Source organism: Elgaria multicarinata, chromosome 10 (genome assembly GCF_023053635.1).
Source record: "Elgaria multicarinata webbii isolate HBS135686 ecotype San Diego chromosome 10, rElgMul1.1.pri, whole genome shotgun sequence".
NCBI lineage: Eukaryota > Metazoa > Chordata > Lepidosauria > Squamata > Anguidae > Elgaria > Elgaria multicarinata.
In genome coordinates, this window is record NC_086180.1 from 65,329,383 (window position 1) to 65,351,331 (window position 21,949).

Genomic DNA, 21,949 nt, shown 5'->3' on the forward strand with positions numbered 1-21,949 from the left:
CCTATCCTGAAGGTTCTTAACTTTGAAACAGTCTTAGGAGAAACAATGTGAGGACATGGGGAGGAATCTTTAAAAATATGCCAGTTCTTCTAACAATTTCCAAACTGTCCTGGGGTTACCAGAACTATTGCATTATGGCAGCCTCAATTTACACAATTTCTCAGTACCCTAATTTGGGCAGTTTTGTGCCAATATGTAATTTTTTTATCATCTTCCTCATCTAGAAGTCATGCCTGCCTTCTACTACAACATTATGTAGAGAAAGCTTGTGGAAAACCTAATAGTATTTACTTTAAAAGCTGGCTTTTTGTTCCTCCATGCCTAGGACAATACATTGCCAGAGGCAGAATTGCACAAAGCAGACAGAAGATTTCTATTTGAAAAGCATTAAATTAAAAGGAAGAAGGAAAGGAACCTCTCGTGCAAGCATTGAGTTATTACTGACTCTTGGAGGGACACCAGCTTTCGCTGACGTTTTCTTGGCAGGCCTTATAGCAGGGTGATTTGCCGTTGCCTTCCCTGGCCGTTATTCCCTTTCCCCCAGCTAACTGGGTACTGGACCTCGGGAGGATGGAAGGCTGAGTCGACCCGAGCCGGCTGCCTGAAACCAGCTTCCGCTGGGATCGAACTCAGGCCATGGGGAGAGTTTCAGCTGCAGAAACTGCTGCTTTACTGCTCTGCGCCACACGAGGCTTAAAAGCAGACATGCACTTCAGGGGAAAAGTCACACACTTAATAAAAAAAAGAAGTTCTTAAGGGAAAGAATCTGTACATTTATACCTGTGGATACTTGAATACACCAGAATCTTTACACTTAAAAATTCAGAAGGTCTAGCAAACAAAAAGTACAACAGAAACTTACTTAAGCTCAATAACTTTGTTTTCAACAATGATTTAGGGCTCACTCAATCCTCTTCTCTTTGAGGTTAACAAAGATTTTTCTGAACATGTTTAATGGTTGCAGGGAACTGCATCTTCGTAAAACAGAGTCCTGTAAGGGAAGCTCACAATACTTCCCCCTCTGGGAAATCTATTCTAGCTTATTTATTAATAGTCTAAGTGTCCAATCCTATGTACGTTTAGACAGAAAAAAAGTTCCACAACTCCTAGCATGCATGTATAAACATGCATATGACTCCACCCTAAGTCACCGACAGAGAAAAAGAAAGCTTGACCATTTTTACTTTCAGTTCATGTGTACTAAATGCTAGCTTATGCTGTTATCATGTGTCACCTTAAGAACTGGATCTTTTATTGAAAATGGATTTAGACTACCCAGTTATTCATTCGATGGTTACAATTATCACATGATAATCTGGTTGTTTGATGATCAGATGGTGAGTCACCAAGACATAGGTGTTTTTTTTTACTTGCAGGACAAAATTAGTGATTACTGTGGAAATGTCCCTTCTTATAATTGGCCATATTTGCATATAGCGATAAGCCAATAACCTTAGCTAAATAAATCATAATGTCAGTGAGTTGAATGCAGATGCATGCAATGTATTCACTCCTCTCTTTGAACAAGCAGGTAAACAAACCAGCCAGGTATAGATTAGTGTGAAGTCCAAACCTAGAATGATGGTTTCTTGTGCCGAAACAAACTAGGATCATAAGCCAGGGTTTGTTTTTGACTTACGAATCCCGGCTTATTTGGGTGCAATAATTCATGAACTTGTTTCCAAACATCACACTAAACTATCCTTGCTTGCTTTGTTTAGCCACTTGTGCAAAGTGGTAGTGAACAGTTTGTGTGGATGATCCTGCTACTGTAGTTTAATAATCCAGGATTCCTGGCTTATTGATATATGCAAATACACCCACTCTGTGTGAGAGGGGGTTATTTTTCACAGCAGTTATGGAATTCCCTGCCAAGTGGGGCTAGGTTGGCTTCCTTTTTCCTATCTTTTCACTGGCAGGCGAAGATGTTTTATTCAAGCAGATAAGTGGGTCTTTTGAGTTGGGTACCGGTTTTATTCTGTTATTGTCATGTTTTTTAAAAAAAGTTTTAATTTTTTAAATCAAGTTTTAGTTATCTGTTGTTGTAAACTGTCTTGAGTGCCATTTTCTTGGTAGAAAGGTGGGGTACAAATCAAATAAAATCAATTAATAAAGAGGACTGCAGTCATTTTTGCAGTCTTCAGAAATGATCTGCTGAAGTCAATATTTTCTATACTTAAGCTCTCACACACTGTTAAGTCACCATAAATAAAATTATGTTGCAATTCTTATATAAATTCTATTTTTCACACCATAGATTTCTCTTTCTAAGTATGCTTGGAAGGCTGATAAGTCGTGGTGTGGACTGTAGTGCCATCGAGCAGAGCCTGGCAGTCACAGGCCTCCCCTTCTGAACTTAATACAATACTTCTTAAAAATTATCTTTTGCATGCAAGGGCATGTCTGCAATTATATCTCTATCAAGTATAAAAGGTTCCAGTGCTGAAGCAACAAAGGTAACACTTGCAATGCAGAGTTCACACAGACCACAGCTATTATCACAAAACCTGCATGATGTATAGCGCTTTGCTGGGTTTCTTCAGCTATTTAACATCAGGTCTAGGTATCTTCATGCTGGTCACAAATAGAACAACAGAGAGAGCTTGGAATAATACAAACTCTGTGAATTCTGTCATGATGTGAAGGTCTCCTTATGTTACTGCCCAGTGGACTAATAATAAATTTAATTAAAAACTTCGGGAGCTTCGGATGTTGGGCGATATAAAAATGCAATAAATAAATAATAAATAAATAAAAATACACAGAAAAGCTACTGAAGGAAAATGGCCCATCAGGGCACCACACAGATTCTACAATGAGCGTAAAGGTTACATTGAAAAAGGAAGTACTTAATGATAGAGAGAAGGAGGGAAAATACCTCTCTGAAAGTTCATCACTAGGTGTGCTTTTCACAGATAGCTCCTCTTCCAGCCTCTTCCTTTCTGTTTCTAGATGCTCCAATTCATCTTGAGTGCGTTTACATGGGGTGACAAATTGAAGCTCTTTCAGAAGCTCTTCCTTTTCATTAATCAGCATCAACTTCTCTTTCTCAATATCCAGCGCTCCTGGCCAAGCTTCACTTTCTAACTTAGACAGTTCAATCTTTAGGTTTGCCATTCTAATACGCACACACATTGAGAGACAGAAAGAGAGAGAAGATGAGCATTAGACGTCCAAGTATGCAAGTATGCTAAAGAACCTCAGGTATAACAGAAACATATATTTAGACATGGCAAGTCAATGGGATGTAAGTATTGAGATCAAAGGAATCACACCTCTTGAACTAAGAAGACTTAGCCCAGGAGTAGGCAACTTGTGGATGTTCTGGCCTACAACTCCAATTGTGTCCCACCATTGGCTATGTTGCCTAGGGCTGGTGAGACTTGTAGGCCAAAACATCTGGAGGGGCCACAAGTTGCCCAGCCCTGCTTAGCAGCAAGTATATCATACTGGCCCCATTCAGACAACACGCTAAACCATGCTGCTTAACCACCATTTTGTGGTTAAGCAGCATGGTTTAGTGTGTTGTCTGAACAGGGCCACCGGCTTTCAAAGGAAGCAGTAGGCCTTGGTCAGATCACATGACACAGACCCGATAACTCAGCTACACATGGTAGGAAGCAAGAGCAAGAGCACACCGTACCTCCCCTCCCACTTGACTTGATGCCCCTATTCCACTGCTTACTCAAGGGCACAACACGAGAGTAGGACCTACACACGTAAGCTGAAATGATGCAAACGATTCCCAAATTTTATCTGTCGATCACAAAATCAGAATCTATGCACACAGATACTGCACACAGATACTGAACAACTGTAATGTACCAGATGGACGGCTGATGGTGTCAGATGGAGGTCAGGCATACTGGGTGGCTAGGGAGAGAACGTGAGCTCTCACTCCCACTCCCTACTCCATGTAGGGGATCAATCAGATCCATATAATCTGTTGCACCCCTTTGTCATTAAATATCTTGCAATAAATACCTTGCAATAATGCAGCACAAAATGAAAGGTAGTCAATGTCTGCTTTGAGCTTGATGTGTAATAAAACACTAGCTTATACCATTAGTATTGAATCTCCACGCCCCAAGGGGTAGATTTGAGACTAACCCATTATTCACTGAAACTGGTGATAAAATACTTTTGGAGAGAGAGAAAATGAATTTACATTCAAAAGATTTTTTGAGAGTGCAAATTCATTTTTTTAAGCAATGAAGTCCATGTGGAATATGTATATGGAGCATTTTGAAGAGAAGCCAGTCTAGCAGCCCAAGATTGATAATAGAATGCAGCAGCTTTATTTTCTGGGTCACCAGTTCAAATCTAGCTAACCTTGGCAATATCTGAAAGTAGCTGTTTTGACAGTTGTTCAATGACTTACAAGATGAGGTGGCAGTCTCACAGGGCCTTTTTTCCTCTCCTCAATGCTGACAGTTATCCGCTAGCGTAATTGGCACCCTTGTTAGCTGTCTCATAGAAGGGGCCCAGGATAACAAGGACATGAACACTAAAATGCCCTCTTAGCCTTTGAGGCAACATCTTTTGATCTGTGTCAAGGCACTTTATACACCCTGCAATATCCCCATCTAATACTATACTTGCTTTCTGGGTATTAAGGTTTCAGACCCGTTAACCGGGCCCAGATCTACACTAAGCAGGGTATGACACTTTGAATATGGTTTGAAAACTGTATATGTAGTGTGTCCTGGACCCCAACAGTTGTCACTACTGTCATAAACCATTTTAAAGCAGTAGTGTAGATCCTGCCCGGTACAGTGTGTCAACACCAACTTTCATTTTTAAGAGAGATTTTTGTGTGTTTGACACCAGTACTACTCTTATATATGTTTGTCTGAGGCCTGCTGAAGATTTCTAGAATCTATACTCCAAACTTGTTAGAATTATGAGGGAGCAAGGAGGTTGGTTAATTGAAACCAGACCTTCTACAAGGTCTGTTATGGGTCTTGGTCTATTTCTTTCTCTCTAAATCCCACTTATTTTTTAAATCCTTTCTTGGACCATCACAACCTGACATTTTCTGCCCATTCTGCTGTTATATCACTCTTTCCTAACCTAAACTTGCATTCCTTCTCTAGAAGGAATGCTCTAATAAAGCACAGTTCTCTTCCTATACCTTTATTTTCTCTGTTACCCATATTTTGATTGAATATAACTCTGTTATTTAGGCATAGGCAGCGAGAATCTGTTAAATGTAGAACTGCCTTCTGTCCACAGGCTACCAATGCTGAGAACTCTTTTAAATGTAGCCAAGAATTATGGGATGTCCAATAGAATGTCTGCTATTTCTTTATTTTAAACAGAAGCTTCCACATCCACTCCTAGCCTACACTGAATACAATTTCTGAAATTCCCCAGGTTTTAAAAGTGGCTTCCTATGCCATGTGGGAAGTTTTCGATGTCAAGGAGCCTGCTGGCTATATAGAATTAATTCTTCATTCAGCATTGACTTGGTCTTGAATTGAGCTTTCCATACTACATTTAGGCAGACACACTTTGTACCTTCTGCCCTGGTCCTTCAGTACACTTCAGGAGATGTTCCTGGTTTGGGAATGAATCAATTTCCACTTTCAATAGTTTGTGGACTGAGCTGCAAATGTTCTAAAAAATTACCGTTAAGATTCTGATCTTCAGGCGACTAATTTACACATTACATTTTTGCTGCAAGAGAATCTCACATCTATAGTCACTTCTGAAGTGTAGCGGTAGGGTTTATTTTGCTATGAATACAGAGGCCAGAAAACTGGACAGAACTTGCAACTAATATCATGCTCTCCTGAACTTCTATTTTAGTTTGGTCCACACTCTCTTGCTTACAAGCAGTAGTAGTAGTAGTAATTTGTTTCTGCTATTCTCATAATTTGTAGATCTGTGTATGATTACATTCTTTCAACACCCACTAATAGTCTAACATTTAATGTTTGTGCCGACTAGAAAGAATACAAATAAGTGATCCTGCTAACAATGTTAGGTAATGTTTCCTGTAAATGCATCCAGTAGATGTCACTGCAAGCATTAGATTGGCTGCAAGGTTTCATAAACTCAGATACAAATCCACATTTTAACAAAGAAATAAACTCTGTCATTACCTTCTTTTGGCTTCTTCATACTGGAGACTTAATCTGACCTTTTCAGCTAAATTGGTCATATTTCTGACACCAACCTGTTGAGAGAACCACTAACCTTATTGCACAAATCAATTAAAACAAACTCAGAAAGCAATTTAATTACCTAAAATTATCTAAATAAATAGAAACACGTTTCAAGACAGTAACCACTTTTTTCCCAGCACAAACGCTCACACTTACTCAAATATTTCTAAAAGAAATTAACATTTTCTACTGTTAAATAACCTCAGGACAGAATTCAATAGAAGTAGGTACAATTCTGTTTTTAAGGCCTACTTTGAAGCAGCATTTAATACGTCCCAAGTTGTTACTTACTACTTTGAACTCAGAACTTTGGTGGAGATCAATGAAGTTCAAAGTAGGACTTCAATGAAATTGAGATTGCTAAAAAAGACATTCAAGTTTGGGCTTCTTCTCAGAAAATCCTAGTACAATCACTTCCACATCCTTTCATCATGGTACCTTAAAGAAATATACCAGCATTTGGAAAATATTTGTGGATGTAACCCTATGGCTGGCAGAGCCTTCAATGAGAACCCAAAGTTGCTCAAAACGTTAATTCCATCAGTCAGTTTCAGATGTACAAAATAAATTTAGGATGGGATCTTTCCTCACCAGAATTTGAAACTAGGAAGCTTTAAACTTGACTTTTCCATGAGTATTTTCCCTTTTGGGAGAAATGAAGTCTATGAAATATGAGATTTTTTTAATCCTTTAATACAATGTCTTTTAGGCAGCATCAACCTGCTAGTGGGTCCAATGGACTCCTTTAAGTCCTTACTGGAAATTAAATTAATTATTGATTTTAAAGTTACTTCAGTTTAACATAAAAAATAGACACTCTTTTGAAATGTTATACCAATAGAATATAACATAACAATGTTAACTTAAATTCCTCACTGGGATACCCAAAAGTTTTGTAGGAGAAGCCAGAAAAGAAAGCAAATGCAAATCCAAAAATGTCCAGTATACACCAGTAACTAATAAGACAAAACATTTCCCCCCAAGAACAGTGATGCACATTTTCACTATGAGAGTGAGAGTGTTTGTCAAATTAAATCCAATTTGGAGCAGAATTAAACCCCTTAGGTAAAGTTTACTCCTGGGATCCAATGGAACTTTGCAGTGATTTGTATTGAGGGAGTTGTTGCAGTGTACACACAGGAATATTCAGGGAGAGGAAACAAAAACAAAAGAAAATTGGTTATATAACACAAAAGGGCAAAAATTATGATAAAGACAAAACAGAATTTATTAAACAGGAGAAATTCCCTATGCTTGCTAAGGATAGAATGGACTCCAATTAGCATAGGTGTTTGGTAGCTTCACTTTCTCATTCAATTGCCTTGATAGTTTAGTAAGTTAACTGCATTATTTTTTTAACATTTAAAGTTAGAGAAGGTGAAATACCATAGGACAAGCGACCTCATAATATTGAAGAGTACGGAGTATGAAGTTTCAGGTTTCAAAAAGTTTTACAAATATTTCAAACAGCTGCTAGGGACCATAGCAACTCCACTGAACTTTCATTCTTAATAAAGGAACCTTTTAAACAAAGTAGATTATGAAAAACTGTGCTTACTGCCATGATTTTTAAATTGTTTACCTGAGAAATTGTTTACATTTCAGAGGAAAATATCATCTTTATTATAGGTATTTAAAAACCATTTTCTCCATAAATTAAATATGCCACACTATTTAATTTATCTCCATAAATTAAATATGCCACACTAACTATTCCCACTAGAAAATTTGGCTCCCTCTCAACTTAGCTTATTGTATTTTCTGCTGCTTCCACCTCACCTCAGCCTCTAGGCAATCAGATGACTGTAAGAAAGTTGCAGGAGGAAGCCCTGTTTCTATCATTTAAAAGATATTCCTGTGAAATACAGCCTTCGCACTTCCACATATATCACAGAAGAGCATGGCTTCGGCCATACTTGAGAAATATTTCTGTCTGGAATGTTCTAGCCATCTTGACTAGCGATAAGCATAGCAAGAGCAAGAGCCAGCCATATGACTCAAATCCCTTCAAGAATGTTCTACAGCTATTTCTTCTCTTCCCCCCACATTATAGGGTGCTTCCAAAGGGAGGGGATCTAACACTAACAGTCAGGAGGACTGTGCAACTATTTCCTTCAATGGATTGTCAGTGGAAAGAAAAGTACGCTGATAACACACAGCTCTAATTCTCCTTTTCATCTTTATCAGGTGAGGCTGTGGATGTGCCTGGCCGTGACAATGGAATGGATGAGGGCTAATAAACTGAAACTCAATCCAGACAAGACTGAGATGCTGCTGGTGGGTGGTTCTTCTGACCGGATGGGGGGTGTTCAACCGGTTCTGGATGGGGTTGCACTCCCCCTGAAGAAGCAGGTTCGTAGCTTGGGGGTTCTCCTAGAACCATCTCTGTCACTTGAAGCTCAGGTGGCCTCGGTGGCACAGGTGGCCCAGCTACGCCCCTATCTGGACCGGGATAACTAGCTTCAGTTGTCCATATTCTGGTAACCTCCAAATTAGATTACTGCAATGCCCTGTACATGGGGCAGCCTCTGAAGACGGTTCGGAAGCTGCAGCTTGTGCAGAATGCAGTGGCCAGATTGATACCTGGAACAGGGAGGTTTGAGCATATAACACTGATTCTGGCCCGCTTGCATTGGCTGCCTATATGTTTCCGAGCCCAATTCAAGGTGTTGTTTTAACCTATAAAGCCCTACATGGCTTGGGACCGCAATACCTGACGGAACGCCTCTCCCGACATGAACCTACCCGTACACTACGCTCAACATCTAAGGTCCTCCTCCGAGTGCCTACTCCGAGGGAAGCTCGGAGGATGGCAACAAGGGAGAGGGCCTTCTCAGTGGTTGCCCCCCGACTGTGGAATGATCTCCCTGATGAGGCTCGCCTGGCGCCAACACTGTTATCTTTCAGGCGCCAGGTCAAGACTTTTCTCTTCTCCCAGGCATTTAACAGCATTTAACAACGCTAAGTTTGTTTTTTAACGGACCCCAGAACTGTTGTTTTTTAAATGGATGCTCTTGTTTTTATACTGTTGTTTTTATGTTTCTGATGGTTTTTAAATTTTGTATACTTTTTAATGTTTACTGTTTTAACTTTTGTGAACCACCCAGGGAGCTTCAGGTGTGGGGCAGTATATAAATGAATAAATAAAGATGGAAAAATCAATGGGAAAATAGTGGAAGGGTTATGAGTAGAAGATGTCTTCATCAGGACTCCTGTAAAATCCTGCGAATAAGGCTGAGCAATTGCAGGGTAAAACTGTTGTCTGAAAAACTTACATCACCAGAAATGTCTGTCTGAGACCCCGCATCCAAAGTCTGCCTAGAGAGAGACAGCTGGGAGTGTGCTGGGCTGCACCTCAAATCTGATTCTGATCTGCCAATAGTTTGGTCGAGGAGAAACCTCTCTCTCAGTTTTGCAAGACTCTGAAAAAAAGGCAAAAATGTTTCACTACTGCATTATAAAAGATCAACACACAATTTATTTATTTATTTATTATTGCATTTATATCCTGCCTTTTTTCCTCCAAGGAATCCAAGGCGGTGTACATAATTCTCCTCCTCGTCTCCATTTTATCCTCACAACAACAACCCTGTGAAGTGGGTTGGGCTGAGAGTCTGTGACTGGCCCAAAGTCACCCAGTGTTTTTTTTCATGGCCGAGTGGGGACTAGAACCCAGATCTCCCAACTCTCAGTCTGACACGTTAGCCACTAAGCCACACTGGCTCTATACCACACAACAAAAAGTACACAGGCAGGAGGAGTGTACAGACACCCAAAGAGACACCCAAAGATGTTCATCAATACCACATGCCTGGTGCTCTCCAGATGTTTTGAACTACAAGCCCCATGTGCTCCAGCCAGCCTGATCAAGGATGGTGGGAGTTGTAGGCCAACACGTCTAAAGGGAACTAGGTTGGGGAAGGTTGCTTTCCCATAACCACTTAGAAAGTAAACCCAATTCAAGTCATCTTTGCACAATGTATACATATCACAAAAATAAGCTATTTCAAGACGTCCAGGTGAGAAACCATGATTAGCTAAATAAATACACACACACACACACACATCTACCTTACCATTCGTGACACAAATGGTATCAAAATTTAGGAAACAAAATACCTGCATTAAATCTTGCTTCTCTTTCTCACCAGAGCTTATAGCCTTTCTTATAGACTTCAGTTCATTTACAATGGCTTTGGCTTCACTTAGTTCATATCCACTGTGGCCTCCAGACATTTTTTGGTCAATTCTGTAAAACAGAGATATTGGTATTAACTGTAGAAAAAGAAGGTTGTGCTTGGTATTCAGAGGGAAATCATACTGGGGAAAGAAAATAATGGATAGTTCTAAAAATATTATCTCTCCTAGCTACAATTAAAACAGAAAAGATGGAAGTTCTTTAACCTTTAACCCACTTCTATTTCTTCAATTACTTCCCCACAAAAAAACAAACCAGTAAAGTTTTAAAGGGAAATTCCTACAGAGTCTGCTTCAGGAATTCAACAGCACTACTGAGATCCTTAAGAAATTCTCACTGACATGCGAAAGACTCTAATCACATGGAAATTAAAGCTGTAATCCTATGCACACTCATGTGGAAATAAACCCCACTGAACACAGTGAAACTTACTTATGAGTAAAGATGCATAGGATTGCATTAATTTTCAGAGGTGCAAAAGGATAATCATATTGCAGCATCAGTTCGTATTTTTACTGCTGTTCATCATATCTAACGAAGAAAGGACTTCTATTATTGTTCACTCTTTAGATTTTTCTTCTTTGGGCTCATCTGTATTCAAAACTACATGACTTTTCACAAATTAAGAAGATATTCTGAACTAAAAGTCTTGCAGAGAAAATATGAACAAAAGTTAATTTGCATTCTCATTCTTCTAGTTCTACGCTTCCCTAGACATAACAGCTGTTCTGCTTCCACATGTGAGTCGATGAGATCCCACCTGATCCCAAAACAACTACCAGGGCAAGTACCATAGCATATCATGGAAGAACTATATACATAATAAACACTTTCTAAAGTACACAGCAATTCTTTAAAGAATGAAACATTTCTTGGACGATGTAGATGGAAGCCATTGGACCTAAGATGGATCTAGTGCTGAACCTGAGTGTGAGTAACCTGGCTTCTAATCTGTCCTCAATCATATAGATCTGGGTCCCATTTACCACAGGCATTACTTTAAATCTGTATCTAACAGTTATATCCATTTGATTTTTACTCTAGAGTAGGAGCAGAGGACCCAATCTGGATCAGGACTCTAGTAGGAGAGTAAGGGGGCTTTTAAGATCTGCACCTACTCTAGAGTAAAAATGGGGAGGCAGCTGCTAAATACACATTTAAAGTAATGTTGGTTTTGTCCCCTAGAGAGTAATGCAATGGATTACAAAACACTTTGCACATTACAAATGCTAGACAAATTATTTTTATTCATCTCTAGCTACAGTGCATACTTTCCGAAGGAACAATTTAAGAAAACCATAGAAGTTAAGAAAATGAGTTATTTATCTACAATAAATACCTCCCACCATTCAGCAAGAATACTCTCAAATAAGTTCGCATAAAAAGGTAAACACAACCATAATATCTAAAGATCAGAATTAAAGCTACCATATAAAAGCTACAAACAACTAAAGCAAGAAACGTAGCACTCTATACAAGCAACAAACTAAAAAGTATGAGCCCAGGAGATAGGCTCATTGCCTGTTCAGGATGGGGTTGTATTCTGGGGTTACTCCTAGATCCATTATTGTTGCTGGAGGCCCAAGTGGCCATGACAGCTCAGAGTGCCTTTTACCAGTTTTGGCTGTTTTGCCAACTCCGGGCTCTCTGGGACAAGGATAGTTTGGTCAGTGGTACAGGAGTTAATATCCCCAAGACTGGATTACTGCAATGCGTTCTATGTAGGGCTGCACTAGCTGGAGCTATTGAGCTGCCCTTTTCAACATGCAACTCCTTTGCTGAGGAAACTGCACTGGCTACCTATTCTCTACTGCACCAGGTTTAAGGTTTTGGCACTAGTGTACAAAGCCCTAAACAACTTGGGACCAGGACACCCAAGAGAGAGCCTTACCAAACTGCCCTGTCCCTGAAGTCATCAGAGGGCATGCTCCTGTTGGTTCTACATGGACATATGGCCCAATTGGGGTCCACCAAGAGAAGAATCTTCAATGTGGTTGTGATGTTTTACTGCATGTAGCTATGTTGTTAGGTTTAATATGAAAGTTTTTTAAGGTTTGCAGAGTTTAAAGAAGGTACTCGCTGTGTGTTTATAGCAGAATGGTAAGTATGAAGCCATAGAGGGGGGAGTGAGTGCTGGATGGAAGGAGAGTGCTGATTGGATGTTTGTGTGAAGTGTCTGGATTGGCTGTGAGAAGGGGAGGAGTCAGACGACTGTGTGATATATATGCTGCTGCTGAAGAGAGGAATGATATGAGATGAGAGTGAGGGTGTGGAATATAGATAGGAAGGGTCTGCGTGCTTTGTTGTTCTGGTGGATTAGAGTGTGGGAGAGAGAAGGTAGGAGTACTTATAAAGTTATATTTGAAACGCTTAAGTGAAATTATCATCTGAAACCGTTATGCAGTTATACTTTGAAACCATATGCTTGTGAACTGAGAGAAACCATTAAGCTTTTGAACCTACATTGATGTCTTGTTAATAAATTACATTCATTTACACCTGGTGTGGTCATTAGAGTACAGGTCGATCTATGGTGGCAGTGGACGGGAAAAGTTTGGGGCAAGGGTGCAGATCTTTATAGCTGTGGGGCCTAAACAAAAGTAGGAGCACCACAGGGATGGCTTTAGCATCCCAAACCCCTGACGAAGGCCCCTGAGCTGGGTACTTTGGGTTCTAGAACAAAGAAGAGTGATCCAGAGTAAACCCAGTGAAGCGTGGGCGTCACAGTGGTGGCCCCTTTTCTTTGGAACTCCCTGCCACAGAGATCAGGCAGGCTCCAACACTATGCTGCTTTTAGTGCCTCCTGAAAACAGCTCTCTTCCAGGAAGCATTCCTTAACTAACCAGCCACAGGTGGTTTTTTTTTTTTTTTTTTTTTGGTATTCTGTTTTTAAAAGAACAATTTTAACAATGGTGTTTTAGTTCTTTTTACTTCTCATGTTCACTGCTCCAGAACCTGTTTTAGATATGGTGTGGTATATAAGTATTGTAAATAAATAAAATCCTTTCCCCTCCTTTTTTAATCTATCATTTTCTATTAGTTGCAAACTTATGTTTTCCAAGATAAAGATGCACGAACACTTTCAAAGTAAGACTTAATCTTCAACACCAAGTGTACATATGGTACCTTACACAGAATACGTGCACCGAGGACATTGCGTTTTCTTGACTTTGAGACATTAAGCTCCCAATTAAAAAAAGGACTCTAAAATTATGAACATAATTTGTCATGCTTTAGAATTCTTGGAAAGAAATCCCCTCTGCCCCAGCAATACAGGAAGATAGACAGATGACGACCTTATATATGAGCTGAAAGTTAAACATTAACTGAGATGACAGGAAGCCAAATTTCAAAAAAGGTGGATCCAAGTTCATACAGAGGGGGGTGACAAGCTGCTCCTATAGGAATCCATGGCAAAACTCCCACTGATTTTAATGTAGAGATTGCTTTTATGTTGGCTGCATACCCAACTAGAAGAAGCAACACACTCTTCTATCTGAGATGAGTATATGTATTTTGGTTCTCATGTTATACTTTCACATGTGTGCCTTTCCTCTCTGCCCATTCTTTCTCCTAGTTTTCCTTTTCCTCCATGATTCCAGTCTCTTGACTTCTTTAATTCTCTCATTCCCCTGGAGCACTGCCTTTACCACAGTTGTTTTTATAGGTCTCTGCTTCTTTTATTGCTCATCTCCTATTATCTTCTATTCTACCTTCCAAACAAGTAGGATTAAAAGTACTCTATCACTACCATGAGCTCACTAATATTCCTAATGAATATGCAGTGGAAGTGAAGAACAGATTTAAGGGACTAGATTTAGTAGATAGGGTCCCGGAAGAACTATGGACAGAAATTCGCAACATTGTCCAAGAGGTGGCAACAAAAAACATCCCAAAGAAAAAACCAAGAAGGCAAGATGGCTGTCTGCTGAGACACTGGAAGTAGCCCAAGAAAGAAGGAAAGCAAAAGGCAACAGTGATAGGGGGAGATATGACCAATTAAATGCAAAATTCCAGAGGTTAGCCAGAAGAGATAAGGAATTATTTTTAAACAAGCCATGTGCGGAAGTGGAAGAAGACAATAGAATAGGAAGGACAAGAGACCTCTTCCAGAAAATTAGAAACATCAGAGGTAAATTCCAGGCAAAAATGGGTATGATCAAAAACAAAGATGGCAAGGACCTAACAGAAACAGAAGAGATCAAGAAAAGGTGGCAAGAATATACGGAAGATCTGTATAGGAAGGATAATAATATCAGGGATAGCTCAGACGGTGTGGTCAGTGAGTTAGAGCCAGACATCCTGAAGAGTGAGGTCGAATGGGCCTTAAGAAGCATTGCTAATAACAAGGCAGCAGGAGACGACGGTATCCCAGCTGAACTGTTTAAAATATTGCAAGATGATGCTGTCAAGGTGATGCATGCCATATGCCAGCAAATTTGGAAAACACAAGAATGGCCATCAGACTGGAAAAAATCAACTTATATCCCCATACCTAAAAAGGGAAACACTAAAGAATGTTCCAACTATCGTACAGTGGCACTTATTTCACATGCCAGCAAGGTAATGCTCAAGATCCTGCAAGGTAGACTCCAGCAATTCATGGAGCGAGAATTGCCAGATGTACAAGCTGGGTTTAGAAAAGGCAGAGGAACTAGAGACCAAATTGCCAATATCCGCTGGATAATGGAGAAAGCCAGGGAGTTCCAGAAAAACATCTATTTCTGTTTTATTGACTATTCTAAAGCCTTTGACTGTGGATCATAACAAACTGTGGCAAGTTCTTGGTGGTATGGGGATACCAAGTCATCTTGTCTGCCTCCTGAGGAATCTGTATAACAAACAAGTAGCAATGGTAAGAACAGACCACGGAACAACGGACTGGTTTAAGATTGGGAAAGGAGTACGGCAGGGTTGTATACTCTCACCTTATCTATTCAACTTGTATGCAGAACACATCATGCGACGTGCTGGGCTTGACGAATCCAAGGCTGGAGTTAAAATTGCAGGAAGAAACATTAACAACCTCAGATATGCAGATGACACCACTTTGATGGCTGAAAGCGAGGAGGAGCTGAGGAGCCTTATGACAAAGGTGAAAGAAGAAAGTGCAAAAGCTGGGTTGCAGTTAAACCTCAAAAAAACCAAGATTATGGCAACTAGCTTGATTGATAACTAGCAAATAGAGGGAGAAAACGTGGAGGCAGTGACAGACTTTGTATTTCTGGGCGCAAAGATTACTGCAGACGCTGACTGCAGCCAGGAAATCAGAAGACGTTTACTTCTTGGGAGGAGAGCAATGACAAATCTTGATAAAATAGTTAAGAGCAGAGACACCACACTGACAACAAAGGTCCGCATAGTTAAAGCAATGGTATTCCCCGTAGTAACCTATGGCTGCGAGAGCTGGACCATAAGGAAGGCTGAGCGAAGGAAGATAGATGCTTTTGAACTGTGGTGTTGGAGGAAAATTCTGAGAGTGCCGTGGACTGCAAGAAGATCAAACCAGTCCATACTCCAGGAAATAAAGCCAGACTGCTCACTTGAGGGAATGGTATTAAAGGCAAAACTGAAGTACTTTGGCCACATAATGAGAAGACAGGATACCCTGGAGAAGAGGCTGATGCTAGGGAAAGTGGAAGGCAAAAGGAAGAGGGGCCGACCAAGGGCAAGATGGATGGATGATATTCTGGAGGTGACAGACTTGACCTTGGGGAAGCTGGGGGTGGCGACAGCCGACAGAAAGCTCTGGCGTGGGCTGGTCCATGAAGTCACGAAGAGTCGGAAATGACTGAACGAATAAACAACAAAACAACATCACTACCAGAGTCCGTTTTGACCAAGGGAATTAACTGGCATAGGCTTTATCACCACAACAAAATCCATTAGTCCATTACAGATAACCGTGGTTCCTGTGTGGTAAAACCATACATGCAAATATGTGGCATATCTGTAAAGCAAAAGAAAGTGGTGCATCTATTTAAAAGAATTTATTAAAGTTTAGCATAATTTTTCACGATCAGTTTTCAGTTAATGAGAAAACTCAAATTTATATCTACATACTATTAATTACATACACACCACCCCAGAGCAGCTTCTTAGGTTATTTGTAAGGATATAGGTGCATTTGTGCTAGTCAACCGGTGTCTCAAGATATATGAGAACCAAAATACATATACTCATCTCAGAGAAAAGAGTGTGCTATTTCTAGTTGGGTATGCAGCCAATATACACGCACTCTCTACAGTCCACAACAGTTCCTGACCCATGTACATGGCAGACAGGGATGTTAGCTCAGGGGGAAAGTTATGAACAGAGGCAGAGCTTAGGAAGCAATCTAGAGAGGAACCAGAGCAATGTTGTCAGGGAGTTTTCCCAGGTCAAGACATTCCTATTTCTCAAAGGATACCTTCGACCATTCCAGCTTCTAATAAAAGCCAGAATTTGAGTATGGAATGTTCCCATGCTGTGGGATCCAAGATTGATGTGTCTATTTTGGGTGTGTTCGGATGATCAGCAGGGAAAATAATACAGTATCAGTTGTTTCCTTTGCCCTTGTACGTGCCCAGTCACATGGCCAGGTTTACCCCAATTACCTGCACTGCGTCACAGATTGCTGTGTCATCTGAAGCTGGAGCATGGCACAAGCATAGTACAGTTTCACCCACACTACAACTCGTACTGCAAGCCATGGGTTGTGGAGTGGGTGCAAATGTACTACGCTATGCTGCACACTGCGTTTGGATGATATTGCAATCTACGATCTGGCATGGGTAATTAGGGTAATACCAGTTGCATGACTGACGCTGCATTGATTCCCTTGCTGATCATCCAAACCTGGACATATGCTGTAGTAGTATGAGAAAAAGGTAGCACTGACATATAACACAAGGAAACCCAGAACCTGGAGAACTGAGTTTGACTATTTATAATTTTTAAACGATTTCCCTGAAAAAGAGTTTGTACTCAAAACACATCGTGATGTTTTTATTACAATCTTTTGCTTGCACTACTTCAGATTTGTTTTTCTTCGTTGCAGTATCTATTTTGTTACATTACAGTTTTACACAGCAGAGTTGACAGCAACTCAGAAGCCTATTTGAATAAACAGTGTGAAAAGTGTACCACCTGCTTGTTTGCTTGGTGTGTGTGTTTTGGCTCAAGGTAACAGTATTATCACATTCCCCATCTTGAAAATGAACTATATGCATATCAGCGGAGTAGAAATGCATATCTGTTTCATCTTGATATAGGTGCTAAGGCAGTATGGCATGAGAGAGACTTCAGCCAGAAGTGAAGGAAACAACATCAGTAGTAAAACGTTTTCCCTTACTACTACCTTTAAGCTTACAAAGGCTGGGTTCAGATGTAACGCTAATCGCAGTTTAGTGTTATTTAAAAGAGCCTCAACATTGTGAATTTCCTAATGTGTCTGCAAGGAGGAGATCGGAAGCTTTGGCTTCCCATTTTCAACTAACTGCAGTTTGTCGTTATGTCTGAACTTGGCCAAACTGTAGTTAGTCTTCACTATAGTGAAGTATTGTGTCTGAACCCAGCGAAGATCCCAGTTCTATGGACAGCAGAAAATTACTCCCTGCTCAATTTTTATTTTAGCCACCCTATCACCCAAATAGAGTAACTGCGTACAAAAACAAGTGATACGAATGAGAGGTCTTGCCTGCTGCTTCAGAGTATGATGTTTCACATTTTAAGCTGCAACTGTTTTTATCATGTGTAAGGCAGAAATGAAAAATAATAAAAAGCTCTCCAGGATACTAGATATTCCGACTCCCTGTTTTCAATAAATGGAATTAGTGCTAGCCAAAAACTAGCCAACTGATTTTTTTAAAAAAACAAATGTCCATTGTTTGCTTGTGGTATGCCACTGAAAGTTTCCCAAACATGTTTTAGATTCCTATCAAAATTGCTTGCAAGCAAGTTGCTTTAAAACAATACTTCATTGTTACATTAATGTAATATAACCAGTGTGTTTGGCTAACCTTTAATCTTGGAATAGTAGCAGAAGTTTCTAAGCTTCAGAATTAGGGTTTTGGTTTTTAAAAAGTATGCTTTAAGTGAAAACTAAATTATGGTTAAAGAAGTACAAGTTAATTTTTCCACCCTCTCCCTGGACTTTATTTACATTTAAAAGGCTTGCTACTGTGAACAGTGCATAAACTTTAATTCTTTTCAACTTCACAGGGGCACATGGTATGTCTTTCCAGCACCCTGACAGCAATGAATCACAGACAGGTCTAAATTCTCAACCAGTTCTGATTGCCAGTTCATCAACAAATGAACTGAATTCTCAGCCTATTAGGTTGCAAGGAATCTCTTCAACTTACTTCCAAGTAAACATATTTAATGGTGGGCTGTACAGATTTACTATCTGTTTATAGTAAATATGATTTCATTATTAATATTATTTTGCCTCCTCGCCAATTTAGACTGCTGACTCTTCCTCTTCAGGACAGGGACGGTGGCCAAATAGGTGTTCACACTGTGTCTGTCCACAGTTTACTCAGTACAGGGCACTGTAAGAATTCACATTTGGGGATAGGTGGGACAAAACCTCATGCGATTTCTCCAATCTGCAACTTGTTGTGGCTTTTGAGTGGTATGAAAATATAGAGAGAGCTTTGGCTATTGGGCAGCATAGAAAAGAAAGAAAAATAAATGTCAACTTCTGCCTTGAGTGTTTAAACTTTCTCACTAGAACATGTCTTTTTCCATGACAGCTGCATATGCAGTAAAGGCCTAACCACACTTTAAGGCAGGGGTGGGCAACACATGGCCCACATGTAACTTCTGCTACCCAACCACTGTGCCCCCTCCCTAGAAAACAAACAAACAAACAAAGTGTTATGAAACAAAATGGTGACTGGAGCACTACAGAGTGCCCCAAATGTGAAACTGAGCTTCTTTGCAAGCTAAATTTGATCTCATTATTATTATTATTTACAATATTTATATACCACTCCCCATTGAAAATTTCGGAGCGGTGTACAAGATAAAATGAAAATATAAACAGAATAAAACACTTAAAACAAATTTTAAAAGAAGCAAATGCAGTGACTCATGGCTGGACATTAAGGAAAGGCTCCCTGGAATAATGATGTTTTCAGGAGGTGCCGAAAGGAGTACAAAGTTAGCGCCTGTCCGACCTCCAGAGACAGGAAATTCCACAGGAGGGGAGCCACCACGCTGAAGGCTCTTCCCCTGGTGGACTCCAATTGGAGGATGGATCTATGTGGGACCACCAGGAGCAGACCCTCAGATGACCTCAGTGACCGGACAGGTTGGTAGGTGAGAAGCCCCAAGTTGTTTAGGGCTTTGTACACAAGTACAAGAACCTTAAACCTGGCCCGTTAGCCAATAGGCAGCCAGTGCAGTTCCCTCAGCAGAGGAGTTACATGCTTTAGTGCTCCATAAAGCTTCAGACATTCTTTTTAGTTAAAAAATTGTTGAAAAATAAATTTTCAGGTCACCCAACATTGTGGCCTGCAGCTGGGGGAAAGAGGGCAAAAATGCCCACTGGATCTCTCGAAGGTGCCCAGCCCTCCTTTAAGGGCACATGTATCAGAAACACTGCTGCTCTTGTCTTTTTTCAGCTGTTTTTTGCTATCTGTCATACACATGGCAAAGGGAATCATTCAATTCTCTTGCTTTTTAAATCTCTGAAACAGCTTTATGTTTTTTTCCTGAACTTTTCAGAAACCTAGGTTTTAAAAAAAGATACTTATTTTTAAAAAAGAGGTTAGATTTTCCTATAGGCAGTAGATTTTTCTCAACTGTTTCCTTATTCCAAAGCTTTTTTCTGTAAACGGATGCAATAATTCTATTTGATTTGGTCCTAACCAGCAGACTGGATTATTTAAGTCAATTTCAATTATTTTCTTATACTCACTGTTGCAATGTTTCATAGCCTTGCTCCTTATATAGTAATTCTTGCTTCATCTGCAAGAGTTCCCTCTTCAGCTTTTTAACCTTTGATACAAAAATAAAAGGTTCAGACATCCCTTTTGAGACAGTGGAACACATAGTTTAGAATAATTAGCACTTCTACATGTTACCAAAACAATAACTTTCATTCTTGGCTAGTTCTGGAATCTGAAATAATCCTTGTTCTTACTTTTCAGATATTACAACCATATGATACATTATCACTGGGGATTGCCTTGTTCTATTTTGTGTGTAAAATGCCTCCCTTCCTGAAGCTCCACATTGATCTTGTTTGGATATAACACTAAAGTCAGGATAGTAAACTATGGTTTGTAGTTAGCTTGTTACCCTAAACCATAGTTGAAATTAACCATAGTTTGTATCTGTTTGGACATAACAATAAATCGTGGCTTGTTAAAAACAAAAGCAAATTTCATTGCTGCAATGCAATAGATGAAGGGAAGGGGTGCTCAAAAGCCCAAGGCTCCTTTAGCTAGACTCCCTCAGCAACCCCAAAGGAACACCTCCTGGACACCTTCTAATCAATTACTTTGTTTACTGCAGTCTGTACCCTATCACAAAATCTCAAGGTAGGTAAGAAATATAGTTTTAAAATGGTCAGTTCCCTGTATTTTTGACCCCTGAAAACCCAAGCAAGAAAAGATCACACATTGCTTCTAGATGATGCTCAGGCCTTGGGGAAGGTCCAAAAAGCAGAAGCAGCAACAGTCACTGCTGCAGCCACTGGGGAGCAACCACTGAAAACACCTTTCTGCTTGACCTTATTTTTCAAAATAGGTTCATAAATTATATGATGATTAGTTGATGAGGGAAGAATTGCTTCAGCCTTCCTCCAACAGCCCACTTGGTTTCTGTGCATGTGGGGCTGGGAGAAGCTACAGGCACAACTCTGCACATCCATAAAGCATAATGTGGAGCAATTCCCAGAGAGCTTTCGCCTAGCCCCTCCCTCCCATACAAGTCACCTTCTTTCTGGGCACTGTTGCTGTGCTACGTGTGTTCTCATGTCAAGCAGAGGCTTTTCGGACCACCAGTAGTTAACTTTTCTCCAAGCTCCCAGTGATCAGGTTAATCTCAAGAAATGAACTGAAAAAATAATACTAGACTACTGAAATGTTTATTACCTTGCTGTGAGGCTAGTAGCTGGGGATTCCATGCTGGCTATGGAAGAGGAGAAGCTCTGACCTCCATGACCTACATGGAAACACAGGCTTCTAGCCTCTTTTCAGCTAGTTTGTAAAAAAACCAAAAAACTTTCTACTTAACGGAAGGCAGAAGCGAGATGGACTGGCCATCCCTCCTTTGCTAGCCTTTGGCATTTCCATACTGGTCATAGAGAAAGGGCCTTTCTTCCACAGTGTCAAACGTATGATTGGATGACTGTCCTCCACCACCAACACAATGCATTTTTAGGAGGCAAAGTCCCTCTTTTTGAGGCCTGATATATAAAGAACTTGGCTGCATAAACACATCATATGTGTTACATTACATTCAAATGCAGTTAACAAAGGTGCCAGTCCATGCATGTGCTGTGTTAACATACCAGCAATCAGCAGATCCTGGTCAGACAGCAACATACATTTAGGCTAGTGCACATAACTATATAATAAACATGATG

General features: G+C 40.1%; 1 protein-coding gene across 1 annotated transcript in view; it reads right to left on the minus strand.

Annotated features, from left to right (window-relative positions):
- The window catches only part of WWC2 (WW and C2 domain containing 2), a 158,138-nt gene that overhangs the window by 61,461 nt on the left and 74,728 nt on the right, over nucleotides 1–21,949 (minus strand). Inside the window, exons 5-9 of the mRNA XM_063136031.1 lie at nucleotides 20,276–20,355; nucleotides 10,290–10,419; nucleotides 9,446–9,592; nucleotides 6,108–6,181; nucleotides 2,879–3,118 (exon numbers count right to left, since the gene is read on the minus strand). Of these exons, the coding sequence (XP_062992101.1) occupies nucleotides 2,879–3,118; nucleotides 6,108–6,181; nucleotides 9,446–9,592; nucleotides 10,290–10,419; nucleotides 20,276–20,355 (671 nt within the window). The remainder of the gene's footprint in view (nucleotides 1–2,878; nucleotides 3,119–6,107; nucleotides 6,182–9,445; nucleotides 9,593–10,289; nucleotides 10,420–20,275; nucleotides 20,356–21,949) is intronic.